Genomic DNA, 16,427 nt, shown 5'->3' on the forward strand with positions numbered 1-16,427 from the left:
GTGTGCGTGTGTGTACGCATCCCTACATTTAAAAAAAATTTTTATTATCAAACTGATGTACAGAGAGGTTACAGTTTCTTTTCTTTTTTTTTTTTTTTGCCAGTCCTGGGCTTGGACTCAGGGCCTGAGCACTGTCCCTGGCTTCCTCTTGCTCAAGGCTAGCACTCTGCCACTTGAGCCACAGCGATACTTCTGGCCATTTTCTGTATATGTGGTGCTGGGGAATTGAACCCAGGGCCTCATGTATATGAGGCAAGCACTCTTGCCACTAGGCCATATCCCCAGCCCGCATCCCTACATTTTTTTTCTCTATCTACTAATGGACAATTGGGCTATTTAACATAATGATTCTATGTTCTTTTTTTTTTTTTTTTTTTCTTGGCCATTCCTGGGGCTTGGAATCAGGGCCTGAGCACTGTCCCTGGCTTCTTTTTGCTCAAGGCTAGCACTCTACCACTTGAGCCACAGCGCCACCTCTGGCCTTTTTCTGTATATCTGGTGCTGAGGAATCGAACCCAGGGCTTCATGTATGTGAGGCAAGCACTCTAGCCACTAGGCCATATTCCCAGCCCCAGTTCTTTTATTTCTTTTAAAGATAAAATTTTACTTTCAAGTTTTGGCTTGATAAACATTTCTCATAACTGAACAAATATTAAGGTCAGAAATTAGGTGGACAAAATCATGTTTAGATAAAAAAATATTTGGGGTTTGGAATTGAAATTCATTTTGGTAGACATAGTTCTGGAGAGGACGGCGGGCAGGAAATGACTTTATAATGCAGAAGAAAGGTTTAGGGGGCTGGGACTATGGTTTAGTGGTAGAGTGCTTGCCTAGCATGAATGAAGCCCTGGGTTCGATTCCTCAGGACCACAGAAACAGAAAAGGCCAGGAAGTGGTGCTGTGGCTCAAGTGGAAGAGTGCTAGCCTTGAGTAAAAGAAGCTCAAGGATAGTGCCCAGGCTCAGTGTTCAAGCTCCAGGACTGCCCCCACCCCAAAAAAAAGAAAGTTTTAGGGGAATAATACCTGTTAAAGACATCCTATCTTTTATAAGAAAAGAACTCTCAAAATACCTCAAGTAACCTAGAACAGCCTGTGTTCCTCACCTATTGCTATGATCCAAGTATTAAATTTAAACAAGAATACACAAGCCACTTAAAAAAAACACAAAACACAAGGAATCCTAAAAGATCTTTCAATTAACAGGATTTAGTGAAAAATACAAATCACGTTTAAACTATGATTTTGTAACATTCTGTATTCTCTGGTCACCACCTGCTCAATAATAGGGAACATATTAATACTATCAATCTATCTTCAAATAAACTCTGTTTTATGGTTTGCCATTCAAATTAGACTATCAGAGCAATAAAATAGCTATACATTCTATTTATGCATTTTCTCCTCCCAAATTGAAGTCACATACTGGACAAGAATAACCTAACAGCAAAATGAAACATTCCCTTGGCAATAATAAAAACCTATTCAAAACTTGCTGACTTAATTTTTGAAACACAAACAACTTGAAGGCAATGTTTTATGGCCAGGAATATGCAGTACATATTTTAACTTTGACAGATCAGAACTTTTCTTACTTCCTCAGGCAGTGCTTATGTTTCCAATCTAGCTAAAGAGTATTCCAATTCTTTTTCCTCCCCAAGCTCTAGGATGTTCTAGATTTTTTTCCACAAGGGAAATCAATTGTCAAGAAAATATTTATTGAGAATCTACCATATTAGTTGACTGAGCAGCTAGAGGCAGGTGATCCTATTTCTGTGATTTTTAAGTTGTAGCTAAAAGTCAGGAGGATACCACAGGTGAAGCAAATGTAGAGAGACATTCAGCGACTGACAGACATTGCCCATCAATCTCTTCATGCCATGAATTACAGGTACCTTTGCAGCTGCGTGAGGTGAAGCTCCTTGATCCAAAAGCAGAAGGGCCACTTTCTGATTATCATAATGTGCAGCTACATGCAGTGGAGTTAGTCCGCTCTGGAAACACGTGCAAAAACAACAACCAGGGTCAGAAGTGTCTTAATAAGAAACACTAACGTTAGGACACAGGATTAGACAACTCTGAGCATAGTTTACATTCTAGTCCTGTAGTACTTGGACCAAGCATTCACTTCTTATTGCCCAAGTATTCTCCATCCTAGTGGAACTTTTAAATGTGTTTTAGTTATCATCTAAGTGGTTGTTGGGGAATAGTGGAAAATGATTGTTTTGTTACCACAGAAGTGGTCTGTTCCAGGGTAGCCGATGACCTCATACCTTCCCAGCAGCATCTGGAGATGCACTTTTCTGTAACAGGAGATTGGCTACTTCAAGCTTCCCATATTTAGCTGCCACGTGAAGAGGAGTAAATCCTTTCTGAAAATGGGAAACAAATAAAATGAAAGGAATAGGGATACAAGCATTGCTTTCTAGCACTAACAAATTAATCTGATGATGATGATCGGTTAAGTGTACATTGAGGGGTCAAGACTAATGCACAATAATATCAGTGTTGCTTAACCAATAGGTATAAGGAGACTGTGCTGATTGAGCTACACAATGCCATGAATTCTAGAACTAAGCAAGTATTTAACAGGGATGAAGTTGTGGAGCTGAATCTTGGGACTGTGATAAGGTCATGTTAAGAATAGGTTGCAGAGTTCTCCTCTATGTTGGAAGGCTTGAGGAAATCCAGCAGCAGTCTGGACCTCTTGTAATCTTATATTCCAAGATGGAATGATCTCTTTTCATTTTCCCTATGTCTTCACCATACACATGGTGTCCTTACACATGCTCCATTTTTCAGGATTCTTGCACCTTTACCAGTGTAGTTGAATTGAGTAATAATCCTGTTACTCATTATTCTGTTTCATGTGGTAAGTGAACTCCACGAGCTTGCATCTTGACTCTACTGAAAAGCCCTAAGAATCATGGGAGATGAAGATTGAGATAGTCGTCGTTTTTCCTCACATTGTTTTCTAAGTATTTGTGATAATCTTCCATATTAGCCAATGGAGACTGATATGAAGTAAGTGACTGTGGTACTCATTATTACCCTTTTGAGACATTTTTGTAGGCCATTTCATCTTAATTATATTTGCTAAGTTTATGCAATATCACAAGATAAATGAAGTCCAAAATTTGCATTCTGCCCATGCAGAGTAACTATATGATAGTCTATTACTCTAACACAGAGTTAAAAAAATCAAGTCATACACCAGATACTAATAATCACAAAATTACAATTCCTCATTTGAAAGTTTTATAAAAGCATCTACCAAAAGAGCTTTGAAAATGTTTATGTACTTGGATTCAACAAGGGAAACTGTAACTGTTTTTTCAAACTGCCACTTAAGTCCTTCCAATAACTTACATGAATTATCTGATTCTAGGTATCAATAAGGCTTCATTGGAAGATGTATTAAGAAACTAACACCATGGGGCTGGGGATATGGCCTAGTGGCAAGAGTGCTTACCTCGAATACATGAAGCCCTAGGTTCGATTCCCCAGCACCATGTATATAGAAAACGGCCAGAAGTGGCGCTGTGGCTCAAGTGGCAGAGTGCTAGCCTTGAGCAAAAAGAAGCCAGGGACAGTGCTCAGGCCCTGAGTCCAAGGCCCAGGACTGGCAAAAAAACAAAACAAAAAACAAACAAACAAACAAAAAAACTAACACCAATGGCAACCAAAAACTCTTCTCAGAATAGGAAGAACTACCTCCTTGCTTTCTAGACTTTTCTGGCCATGTTGAGAACTACCCATGGGGACCCTAGTATAGGTGCTCTTATGTCATTTCCATGCTTATGACTGTGAAGGATGCTGTATTTTGGGGGTACCCAGTAGGATTCTGAGACTTGCTTTCATACCTTTGTTGTTATAGATAGAGATGCTCCATGATCCAAAAGGAATGATGCTACGTCCTCATGCCCTTCTCGGGCTGAAAGGTGGAGGGGGGTGTACCCCGAAGTTGTGGCTGCATTGGGCGAAGCTCCTTGCTGCAACAGCTGTTGTACTATATCTGCCTTCCCCAGGCGGGCTGAAATGTGGAGTGGGGTTTGGTCATCCTAAATAGGTAGAAATACTGATGAGCTCAGATAGCAACAGTGTCATAAAAATTTCAGAACATTAGCTGCTACATGTCAGAGGAACATCCAACTCTGATTTGGTGCTAATAAATTTAGATGGCTGAAGTTTTAATGTGCATATGATTCCTGAGCTGAACAATTAATTAATTAGTGAGACAGGATCTTTCTATGTGGTCCAGACTACCCTTGAACTTGTAATTTTCCTGCCCTAGCCTCCCATGTGCTGGAGTCAAAGGTGTGTGTTACCACTTTCAGTTCTACACTGTCATTCTCATGAGCACATCAGCTATCTGTCCTACAAGAGGCAGGTATGGAGGATTTCTATTGGAGGGTCAACACCAGGCAGACATGAAATATTCATACTCTTCTCTCATATTCTTACATTTGAAGGCTGGTTCCTGAAGCTTCTATCATTTGAGTCTCAGGGATTATGGTTTCACAATTTATAGACAAAAAAAAAGATTCCTTTTCCTTTTGTGGTTGTGCCAGCTGACTTAGCTTAATTATATTTCCAATTTGTGATTGTTCTAGAAGCTTTCCATCTATACCTATCTTCAAGAAGTGCAGAGAACTCTGGATCAAGTCTAGATCCGGCTCCTAATCTGTTAGGGCAGTATGCCAAGAACTATGGCACAATGTTCTTATTCTATTTAGCTATGTTAAATAGTTGAATGAACTAATGTGGAAGGAGTTTTTACAACAGTGCTTGGGTAAAGACCTTTATCACTCAAAGCTGTTTACTATTTTTTTGGTTGGTTGTGGGGTTTGAATTCAAGGCCTGGGCTCTTTCCCTAAGCTTCTCTGAGCTCAAAGCTAATGCTCTACCACTTGAGCCACAAAGCCACTTCCAGTTCTTTTTTTTTTTTCTGTAGGTCATGGGATTTGAACTCTTGGCTTGGGTACTGTCTCTGAGCTCTTCAGCTAAAGGCTAGCGCTCTACCACTTTGAGCCAAGCACCACTTCCCATTTTTGAATGGTTATGGAAAATAAGAGTCTCATGGGGACTCATTGCCCTAGCTGGCTTTGAACCAAGATTCTCAGATCTCAACCTCCTTAGTAGCTAGGATAACAGGCATGAGCCACTAGCACCCAGCCTGTTTACTATTTTTTAAGAAAATGTTCTTGAGGGAGAATAAGTAGGTATATAAAGATTTTTGCTAAAACACAAGGTTTTCCTTCGACAGGAATGCTTTCATGTATGAAACATACCTTAGCTTTAGCTTCTACTTGTGCTCCATCTTGGACGAGATACCGTACCACTTCAGCCTGGCCGGACCGAGCTGCCATGTGCAGTGCTGTTTCTCCTCTCTGGGGAACACATGAGGCAAAATAAATTACCTCTAGATTTCAAAAAGAAGAGTGGTGTGCTTCATTTGGCATAAAGTGTATGGTAGCCTTTTTTTTTAATTGAAAAAAAAAATCACCCTGGGGACTGCCTTACTTTTTGAAAAAGATAGAAACCAAATGCATAAAAAAATCCATAGGAACTTGATTTGTAGTGATCAGGACTCTAAGTAACCCAGTTCATCTCATCATCTGTAGTATCAGCAACATGACTCATTAATATCTGCATATGGCCCCATGAGGGTTGAAGAGTGACTGCTCACAGTGGCAGGAAATGAATGAAGCAGGGCAGGTAGAAGAACTTCAGCAGAGAGCCACACAAACTATATGAATGTCTGCCCTACTATGCCACAATCCTTGTTTTCAAAAAAGGGAATCATTTGGATTACCTATGTTAATTGGCCAGTTCTCAAACGTTGACCACAAAATGAAAGTTAAAACACTGCATAGATACCAAAAGCACACTAGAAGGCCAGATTTGGCTAAACCACAGTTGCTTTCCATGTACTGTTTCACCTAAACAAGACAAAATCCTTGTCCTAGGCATCGCTCAAGGGTCCATTTTTTTTTTTTTGGTACTGGACCACCCTTCCCCTACATAGACTTTAATTCAAATTATTTATTAATTTATTTAATACACATAAAAACAAGATAGAAAAAATGTAGATACATTAAAATGTAAACTTAGTAACAATTAAAAATTTGTTTCACACAGAGATGCCCACTTTTCAGTTGCTTCTATAAAGTAAGTTTTGCTTTATAGGTCATGTATGAAAGGGCAGAGGAAGACTGATCTCACAGTTAATGTGTTATGGTGTTTAGGCAGATGTTGAGGGTGCTGTTTTGTTTATTATCCAATGTTCTCTTAGTGAGGGAAAGTATCGTCTGGATTTGGCAATAGGAAAATTTGGTCTGGATATAGAATCTTATTTAGAAGGCCTCCCTCGAGGTGAGTGGGCAGGAGTAACACCCTCCCCTCTTCTGTTCCGGATTTGCTTATTTTTACTTCTTTAGTATTGAAAAATATAACATCCAATAGTGATATAATGGTAATGGACACAGTCCACAAGTCTTAACAACATTTGGTTAAGTAGCTTCTGAATGGGTCTTACCTTGAAAGTAAGGGAAACTATTCTTGAATCTTATACTTTAAGTAGTAGCTTTAAATAACTATTGATTTAGTTACAATAAGAAGTAGATAAAGAAACCTTTGTGGGTTTCTTAAACTCTCACAATTGCACGTTCTTTGTTTCAGGGGTACTTACCACATTGGTGGTGTTTGCTGAGGCTCCATGATGCATTAGTTGTGATACAATATTTACATGTCCCATGAAGGCAGCAACATGGATAGGAGTAAGGCCCGACTAAGGGAAAAAAGAAGGAAACCCTGGTTTGCTGCCTTATCATTAAAAGGGTTTGTGCCTTTTCTATGTGCCTTTCTGCTCGCCATCACCCTAACCAGTGTCCAGATCAGAGTGGAAGATATTAAGATATTCACTATTACGTCTTAGATCCCATAAGGTGAATACCTCAATATCTGATTATTACCTCTCTTTTAAAGTGAGTTCTGTAATCATAAAAGTTATGTCTTACCAATTATAAAAAGAAAAAATTAAGTCATACTTTTGAATGGAGAGAGAAATAACATAATTTTTCTTCCCTCTGTTATGAAACCTTTCGTGTCCATATGAGTATGTGTGTTGTATGTGGGGTTTAATGATTACATGTGCATTTATAAAAAGATTATTGGAGGGGGGCATTACTGGGCTCCTTACTTGCTTGGCTTGTTTGCTTGGCTATGGCTCTACCACTTGAGGCATATGTCTCATGCCAAAGCAATTCTTACTTCACAGAAATATGGGAGCTGTCTTCCAGTGTCTCTTACCCTTGCCCCATATGTCATTTTAAGCATGATAATTGTGAGGCGTTTAGTAGTATGGCCAGCCTTACTCAAAAGATGTCAGTAGTGCTATCCAGTTGCAATAACTAAAAGTTCCTCCAGCTGCCATGTTCCCTTTGGTGACAAATCTGTCTCTCATCAGAGAAATCCTACATGAACAGATTTTCTGTTTTGTTTTCCACAACAGTGCCACTCACCTTGAGCAAGTACTTTGGGTTATATTTTTAGTGGTGGGATACATTTGTTCCCACCCTCTACCCACATGCATCTGTGGCTCTTTAGTCCCTCTGGCATAGGGCACAGGCTACAGTCACCAGCAATGACACAAACAAAGCTAGCTGGCCCCAGGAGACAGCAAGAGTACCTTCGCTACTAAGGCTCTGCTCTCCATGGACACTGGTGAACCTTAGCCTCCCTCCTACACTCACCTCGGTTACAGCTTGTATGGATGCACCGTGTTTCAGAAGGAGTTCCATCACTTTAATTCGATTCTTTTTGCAGGCAATATGAAGAGGGGTAAAGCCGTTCTGAAAAGGACAAATGCATAAACATTATTCATCAATGTATTACAGATGGTTTTGAAATGTGGTCAACCACATAAATCAGTTGAACACTGGTGGCTCATGCCTTTAATCCTAGCTAGTCAGGAGGCTGAGACCTGAGATCATGGTTCACAGCCAATCTGAGCAGGAAAGTCCCTGAGATTCCTATCTCGAATTAACAACCAAAAAGCTGAAAGTGGAGCTGTAGCTCAAGTGGTAGAGCACTAGCCTTGAGGACAGTATTTAGGCCTTAAATTTAAGCCCCAGGACACACACACACACACATACACACACACACACACACACACAACAACAACAACAACAACAATAATGATGATAAACATTTTCACAACAAAAAATTTAAATTCCTGAAGCGATGTTTGCAACTCAATTGATATGGATAACCTCTGCTCCATTATCATCAGTTGTGGCCAAATCCCGTGTGATCTTCTGTATCTCTGTCCTTAACTTTGTGAAAATCGCATCAAAAGAAAATGTTGCCCCCAATGTAAGGTAAAAGCGAATGACTTTAGCTGAAGTTGGGTAGCATTTGGGAAAAACAGAAATCAAGTATCAGCAGCACAGTACTAAACTCCACGCATCCTAAATGCATGGTACTTCCTCAATGGTGGTCTTGATGGAACCATAGACCCATGCATGCCAAGAGCCCACCGTGCCTATTTCACTGTATTCCTCCAAAATCAGATTTGATAAAAAGATGTGAAGACTTCAAAATAAACAGAAACTACAGGGAATGAAACAGGCATCTTTTTTTACCTCAGGGAGCCAGGGTAGCTTAGCTGTTATTAGGACCCAAAGGTACCCTGGTGGTGGTGAGGAGGAAGTATTTGTTACAGTTAGTAACTAAGACAACATAATCATGTGTTTATCTATAATAATTGGAATTCACTCTTTCAAGTAATGTCCTTTTTTTGTCTCCCTCAAAACATATAGTTAAAGCAAACAAATGAACAAGTAAAACCCTCCAAACCAAACAGCTGGGTAAAAAAACAAAAACAAAAACAGCATAGTAAAAGTGTGTCCTCATAGCCAACTTTCACCAAAGCCTATCTCAACTTCTCTCTGTTACAAGGTAGAGGAACTATAAGACCACTTCTAAAATACTTTGATGTGGTTTTTATTCCCCAGTGTGGAAATTCAAGTGGGAGCTTACTCCAAGGAAGCAGACATTTGAATAATTCCAGGATTATTCGCTTTCATATTCCATCTAAGGAAAGAACCCATTTCTTAACAAATTGCCTACCAAATTGTTCTACTGAACAACTGTGGCTCCATAACTCTCCCACATATTTCAACTGTTCATGGAGAAGTATAAAATACTAGGGCCCACCATAAACACTGGGGTTAAAGTCATTCCAAGTAGCAATGACTTCAGGAACCAAGAAGGTTCCTGAGGCCATTTCTCTGGTCATAGTCCATCTCAAGATGACTGGCAATGACTTCCATACACTGTGAAATCTTTAGTCATAAGGATGAGACAAGTCCACACCCTGTTTTAGACCTTTTTTTTTTTTTTACTTGTAAAGAAAAATGAGTCATTGGTTTCTAATTTCTTTTCTTCCCTTGTCAGAATTCAGACACATTTGACATACTGGGTAGGTCCACAATTCTTGAAATTCTGCTTGGATAAAGAAAGACCTGAAAATGGCAGTGGAGTTGTCTAGAATGGGAAGTTTCTTTCTTTTTTCCCTGCCTCTCTTCCCCTTGAATTTGAGAGCTCATAAAACACCAGAGGTGCTATGGACTCATTTAGACCAGGTAACCACATTATTTGAAAGGAAGCTGAGGAATTCTGATGCCATCATAGCCTTTACCACAAATTGCTATAAAACTCATTTTCCCTAAAATTAGTGACTTATTTCCCCCCCTGAGGTATGGGTGCTTATTATGAACTAAATATAAATAGTTTGCTAAATTGGGACTATTTATTTTTCCAACGATAAAACCAAAGTATAGCACAGTTAAAAATAAAAGTGCAGGTCAGTTTAGTAGTAAAGATTTCAAATTAGGCCAAAATTGTGATTGACAAAGAAAAAAGGAAGATAATAGGCATTAATAGTTGAGTAACTTCCAAAGTCAACACAATGTAGGTTGAGCTCATCAATTCCTAAACAGAGTTTCTTGCTCATTTGGCTTCATGCTCTTAGAGTTCATGGGGTTTGAACTCAGGGCCTGGGTGCTGTCCCTGAGCTCTTTTGCTCATAGTTAGTGCTCTAACACTTTGAGCCACAGAATCACTTCTGGTTTTCTGGTGCTTAATTGGAGGTAAGTCTCGTGGCCTTTCCTGCCTAGCCTGGCTGACCCATAATCCTCAGATCTCAGCCTCCTGAGTAGCAAGGATTTTAGTTGTAAGCCACCAGCACCCAGCAAAACAATAACAACTTTTCAACTCATAAAATTTTAACCTTACTTATAATGAGGATAGCTGTCTCATTCTTTTTGTAAGTGTATTCCTTGAGTTTCATGACATAAAATGATTACAAGTGGTACCCTAAAGAATGAACAGTTGAGCTCTATCAGCTTGTTTACAACAGAAATGGGAGGTTCTGTAGATTTCCGAGGATGTGTAGAAAAACTGATGATGTAATTTATTTACCTTCTGGCTTCCACTTTTACCTCTGTGAAAGCAACTTCTTCACCCCCAATGGAGCACATAGTCAGCAGTACCACTTAGGCTGGACTTACTGGCAGAGCCACTCACCAAGGCTTTGGCATTGGGGTTCGCTTTCTTATCCAAGAGGACCTTGGCAACTTTGTAATGGCCACAATGGGCGGCCACGTGGAGGGCAGTCAGGTAGTCATTGGTGACATCATCCACGGGTACATTATGCTGGAGAAGAAGCTGGACGCAGTTTAAGTGGTCCCCTTGGGTGGCCATGTGCAATGGAGACAATCCATTCTGGAACACACAAGGAAATCAGGGCTCACTATTTAACCCTTTAAATACAAATGAGCTAAGTACAAAATAAAATCTGTGCAAATACCAACAGATGATTAAAAAGGTTAGTTTTTCTTCATAAAATACTTCATTTTAAAAAAGTGTTAACAATTTGTGTTGTTTCCCTTGTACTAGGGCTTGAGTTCAGAACTATTGCCCTCTCACTTATCTTTTTTACTCAAGGCTGGCACCTGATCACTTGAACCACAGCTCCATCTGACTTTTTTTCTTGTTAACTGGAAAAAGAGTCTTATAGATTTTTCTGCCCAAAGTGACTTTGAATGCTAGTACTCAGAGATCTCAGCTTTCTGAGTAGTTAGGATTATAGGTATGAATCACAGGTGCCCAGCCTTAACAATTGTCTTGAACTACTGCTACTTAAAAAAATGGATCTTCTGGGGCTGGGAATATGGCCTAGTGGCAAAAGTGCTTGCCTCGTATACATGAAGTCCTGGGTTCAGTTCCTCAGCACCACATATATGGAAAATGGCCAGAAGTGGCGCTGTGGCTCAAGTGGCAGAGTGCTAGCCTTGAGCAAAAAGAAGCCAAGGACAGTGCTCTGGCCCTGAGTCCAAGGCCCAGGACTGGCAAAAAAAAAAAGGATCTTCTCACTTTCTTGTCAATCAGTAACACAAAGATACTTTCTATTCCAGGCAATATAAATTGTAGGATCCAGGTTCTGGTGGCTTGCGTCTGTAATCCTAGCTGAGGATCATGGTTCAAAGCCATCCCAGGCAAGAAAGTCCATGAGATTCTTATTTCCAATTAACTACTAGAAAACTAGAAGTGCTAGAGCATGAGCCTTGAGCTGAAGAGCTCAGAGACAATGCCTGGGCCCAGAGTTCAAGCCCCATGACCGACAAAAAAAAAATTGTACTAGGAGCCAGAATGGGCTGCAAATAGTTAATAAACAGGATTTCTCTTTTTACAGATTGGTATTTGTTGAATTACTGATTATTTTGTCCTTATAGATTGCCAAGGCTTGATATTGAATACATTGGTTTGAATTTTAAAAAATTTGAATGCAGCACATTTCATCTTAGAATGTACAAGGAAAACTTTTCTATTTCTAGTAATCTGGTGCCCCCTTGTGTCCATGATAAAGAAACGCAAGATACTGACAGATAATTTGAATCAACTGGGTTTCTGTAAGTTAATCATGTGCAATAGTAATGAGTTGAAATTTAATTTAACAATCTCAAAAAAGAAATAAATAGGGGCCGAATATAATAAAACCCTGGTGTATAGCTCAGAGACAGAGTAAACACTTAAGGATGCACAAAACCCTGGATTTAATTCTCAGCACCCCATTTCCCCACAGAAGTTTGGAATGGCACTTGCCATTAAATGAATGTTTTCTAGTGGAGGAAAATGGTTAGAAAAATGCTTTGTCTTCCTTAAGTATTAAGACAAAGTGAGAGGGCATGGGAAATTACTAGAAGATCTAATCATGAAAAGAAGCTCAATTAATTATAACCTAATTTAACTACTTTGTGGAAAAATAACAGTGGCAAATTCAGTTTACCAAAATGTTGTCATCAATACATTTCAAAAGTTAGGCTATACAAAACATGCACAATGAACCAGGTTGTTTCAGAATTCTCAAAGACAAGTTACTTTCTCCTAATTTATTGATGAATGACACAAGGAAATATAACACAATTCCCCTTTTAGCCACTTGCATGGACTTGGCATTATTCACTTATTGCCACATAATTTCAACTCTCTGTGTTCCTAAAAAAGAAGCTTATGGCTACATTTCCCCCATCTTGTCTAGCCATGAGTGCTGCATATACAAAAAGCTCAATAAATATTTACATAAATTTCAAGGCTTTAAACACTGCCTGTCAATCAGGATCTCTTTGACAAAAAAAAAAAAAAAAACCCACCAAAAAAAAACCTCTCAAACAGTTTGAACCAAAGTAGAAACCAAGGTGCAACAAAGGATGGGAACAGTTCCCATTTGCGATCCTGCCACCCACAAACATATGCACCAGCTTACGCCTGCCAACACTTAAGCTTGCTTTATGTTTTGATGTTTTCTTTGAGGAAAATGTGAAATAAACAAAGAAACAAAATCTGAGTGAACAAATGACTGAGTGGAGAACAGAACTGGAGAGTCTCTAGTGATATACAAAGACAACAGTGAATGGGTGGGAAACACAGTTCCCTGGGGAATGATAAAAAGAAAAGAAAAAAGTCATGGCCATATTACATAAAGTGCCTGAAAATAGAGACCCGTGATATGGCTTTCTTAGCTTCATAGGATGTATGTCCTGAAAGAGTGAACAGATGGTATTAAAATTAGGAGTTGGTCTATTTATGCATTGCTCTTTTGACAAATATTCAGTGAAGGCCTAACAGATACTAGACACTAATCTAGGTGCTTGACTGTACTGCACTGAATAAGGGGGAAATTTTTTTTATTTTACTGGATAGTAAGCCAGAAAAAAATAAGCTAATGGTGTTAAGATCTTGAAAGGAAATAAAATCTGATCAGAAGATGGTAACTTAGGGAAGTGGTATGGTCCGGTACAGTGATAGTCCAAAAATGCCTAGCTGAGAACACATTTGAGTTGAAGAGCAGATGGGACTCAAGCTAAGGGAAACTGAACCAGGTAAACAGCGAATGATCGGTAAGTCACTTTATGTAGCACCTTTTTGTCATTTAGAATAGTATACAGTACAACTTAAGTGAGTGCTTTGGCAGTTATTACAAACTTCTTTTTTTTTTTTTTTGGCCAGTCCTGGGCCTTGGACTCAGGGCCTGAGCACTGTCCCTGGCTTCTTCCCGCTCAAGGCTAGCACTCTGCCACTTGAGCCACAGCGCCGCTTCTGGCCGTTTTCTGTATATGTGGTGCTGGGGAATCGAACCTAGGGCCTCGTGTATCCGAGGCAGGCACTCTTGCCACTAGGCTATATCCCCAGCCCTACAAACTTCTTGTGTTCACTTCATAGTATTTAACTGACTTTTCTGTTCTGATCTAGGCAAAATGCATTCTTGTCTTTTTGTTTGTCTTCTGTGCTGCTGGTGCTCCTTAGTTTCCACACCAGCTGCTCCAGAAAAGTTCTTTTATATCCCTATGGCTATTGTCAAGGCTACAAAAAAAGAAAAGCTGTATTTGTATGCCACACATATAAACGTTGACTGCTAATGTCTGTGTCTGCTTGCTGTGCCTTGTTACGGCTGCTTCTTTGTGCTAATAAAGTATGTCTGGTGTTCTTGTAAAACAAAAAGAATATGACTGATGAAAACAAACCTGGAATCTAAGAAGTACAGAAGTGCAGTGGCTAGAGGGTGGTAAGGGAGGAGAAGTGGAGAGGAGGCAGAAGGCAGTCTGTCCCAATGAAAGGGCAGCTAATGCAGAGAGTAGAGACCTCCCTCCAAGCCAGCACCAATGATCATCAGCTCTGCTGACCATGCTCTCACAGAGCTGCCACTCAAATGTTAAGTCTGACCAAAAACATTTGTGGGTATCATCTAACAGAAAATATAGAGGGAAAGGGGGAGGGACAGGGACAGGGAGTGGAGAAGAGAGGAGAGGAGGAATCTCAGGAACGAGGGACATCAGAGAAGCAGAAAAGGATTACAATGTTATCTTGAATATTGTCACTATATTCATAAAATGAGAAATATTGGCTAGGCATATGTTTAAACCTGGCTACTTAGAAGGCAGAGATTGGCCAGAATGTGGTTCCAGGCCAGTCTCAGGGTAAAAGCTAGCTAAATCTCATTTCAACAAAAAGTTGAGTGTAGTGCCCCATGTTTGTCATCCTAGCTGGGGAGGAATAAGAAGTAGGAGGGTTCAGGTCATCCAGGCAAAACCCCCCACAAAACTCTAGAAAAAAGATAGTTGAGAGCAAATGCTGGAGCATCTACCTGCAAGTGTGAGCCCCTGCGTTCAAACTCCATTAAATGTGTGTGCACCTGTGTGTGTGTGTGTGTGTGTATGTGTGTGTGTGAGAAAGAGAGGGAGGGAGGGATGGAGAGAAAGGGGCAGGGAGGGAGAGAGAGGGGGGAGGTAGGGAGAGAGAGAGGGAGGGAGGGAGAGAGAGAGGAAGGGAGGGAGAGAGAGAGTTGAACACATGAAGGAAATTCTCAGAAAATAATCAAATCAATAAGGAGATGAAGAATGGGAAAGAAAAGCCATTACCTTGGTTTTGGAAAGAATAGGTGCAGATCGATCAAGCAGCATTTCCACAACTTGCTCATGGCCGCTTCTTGCCCCACAGTGCAGTGGTGTCAGACCATCCTGAGAACCAAGGGACATCTTCAGTTAGATCTACCAGTCAATTCTAGAAATGCCTAGGATTTCTTAGAACCCAGAATAGCAGCCAATACTCTGCAGAGCAGGGAGCTTCAAACACTGGCTCATATATGTCAGAATTTTTTCTTGTTGTTGTTGGTCATGGGGCTTAAACTCAGGGACTGGTCTCTCTCTGTCCCTCAGCTCTTTTGCTCAAGGTGAGCACTCTACCACTTCTGGTTTTCTGGTAGTTAACTGGAAATAAGAGGATCAAAGACTTTCCTGCCCAAGCTGGCCTTGAACTTCAATCCTCAGATCTCAGTCTTCCAAGTGGCTAGGATTACAGGCTTGAGCCACCAGCACATGGAAAAATTTCATATTTTTAAGTGGAGAAGGAATTATTTTTCATGGCCCGCTGGTGCTCACACCTACAATCCTAGTTACTCAGGGGCTGTGATATGAGGATCACAGTTCAAAGCCAGTCCAGGGAGGAAAGTCAGTGAGACTCTTATCTCCAACAATCAGAAAACCAGAAGTGGTACTGTGGCTCAAGTGGCAGAGTGCTAGCCTTGAGTAAAGAAGCCTAGGGATAGCGCCAAGGCCCAAAGTTCAAGCCATAGGACTGGCAGAAAAAAAAGAAAAGAAAAGAATTTTCTTTCACAAATTTAAGTACTTGCAAAATGTATAACTTGGAATTTAAATACTACAAATAATTTGAAAAACACAGAATCAGGTTAATAGCATTTGTAGTAGGCATTTTATACTGACCCTTGGCATTTTTGCATTCTTATCCCTTTTGTATTTTTGGTTCGATTTCTCACACTTATTTTTCATAATGTTATGCTTAAGTATATATTTTGATTACCATATCATGTTTCTCACCACAAAATAATGTAAATTTAAGAAAATGTTAACCATTTTCTGAGAACGTAAGTCTCTATCAAAAACATATCTGACTAGAATTATCTCTCTAACACTGAAACATAACTGAGCAAACTATCAAGAATACATTTATGATGATTAAATGATTTATTAAAAAACCCTTTTAATGAGTTGTATTTTTCACAGTTAGTTCTTATATCTGTTATTGAGTACTCTTTATTGTTAGAATGAGTCTGGTTTCAATTTCCAAACCACCCAAACTTTGCTTTTATAGATGCAAGTGATAAGAAAGCTGGTTTGCACTGGGTAGACAACCTTTATACAGCAGCGCCGCCAGCTGTCTGAACTCATTTGAGTTCCACATGAAAAAATTATATTAAATGTCAGCTTCATAATATTTGGCCTTAAACTCTTTTTTTCTTTTTCAGTGGTGGGGCTTGAACTCTGGGCCTGGGCATTATCCCTTAGCTCTTT

At 39.8% G+C, this 16,427-nt stretch overlaps 1 protein-coding gene across 6 annotated transcripts in view; it reads right to left on the minus strand.

Annotated features, from left to right (window-relative positions):
* Ank3 (ankyrin 3) overlaps positions 1-16,427 on the minus strand; it is a 526,258-nt gene that overhangs the window by 124,361 nt on the left and 385,470 nt on the right. For all 6 annotated transcript variants that reach the window (XM_048338833.1, XM_048338830.1, XM_048338829.1 and 3 more), the window contains 8 exons: positions 14,979-15,077; positions 10,588-10,785; positions 7,752-7,850; positions 6,689-6,787; positions 5,289-5,387; positions 3,861-4,058; positions 2,271-2,369; positions 1,893-1,991 (listed from right to left, as the gene is read on the minus strand). In XM_048338833.1, the coding sequence (XP_048194790.1) occupies positions 1,893-1,991; positions 2,271-2,369; positions 3,861-4,058; positions 5,289-5,387; positions 6,689-6,787; positions 7,752-7,850; positions 10,588-10,785; positions 14,979-15,077 (990 nt within the window). The remainder of the gene's footprint in view (positions 1-1,892; positions 1,992-2,270; positions 2,370-3,860; positions 4,059-5,288; positions 5,388-6,688; positions 6,788-7,751; positions 7,851-10,587; positions 10,786-14,978; positions 15,078-16,427) is intronic.

This window comes from Perognathus longimembris, chromosome 2 (assembly GCF_023159225.1).
Source record: "Perognathus longimembris pacificus isolate PPM17 chromosome 2, ASM2315922v1, whole genome shotgun sequence".
Taxonomy (NCBI): domain Eukaryota; kingdom Metazoa; phylum Chordata; class Mammalia; order Rodentia; family Heteromyidae; genus Perognathus; species Perognathus longimembris.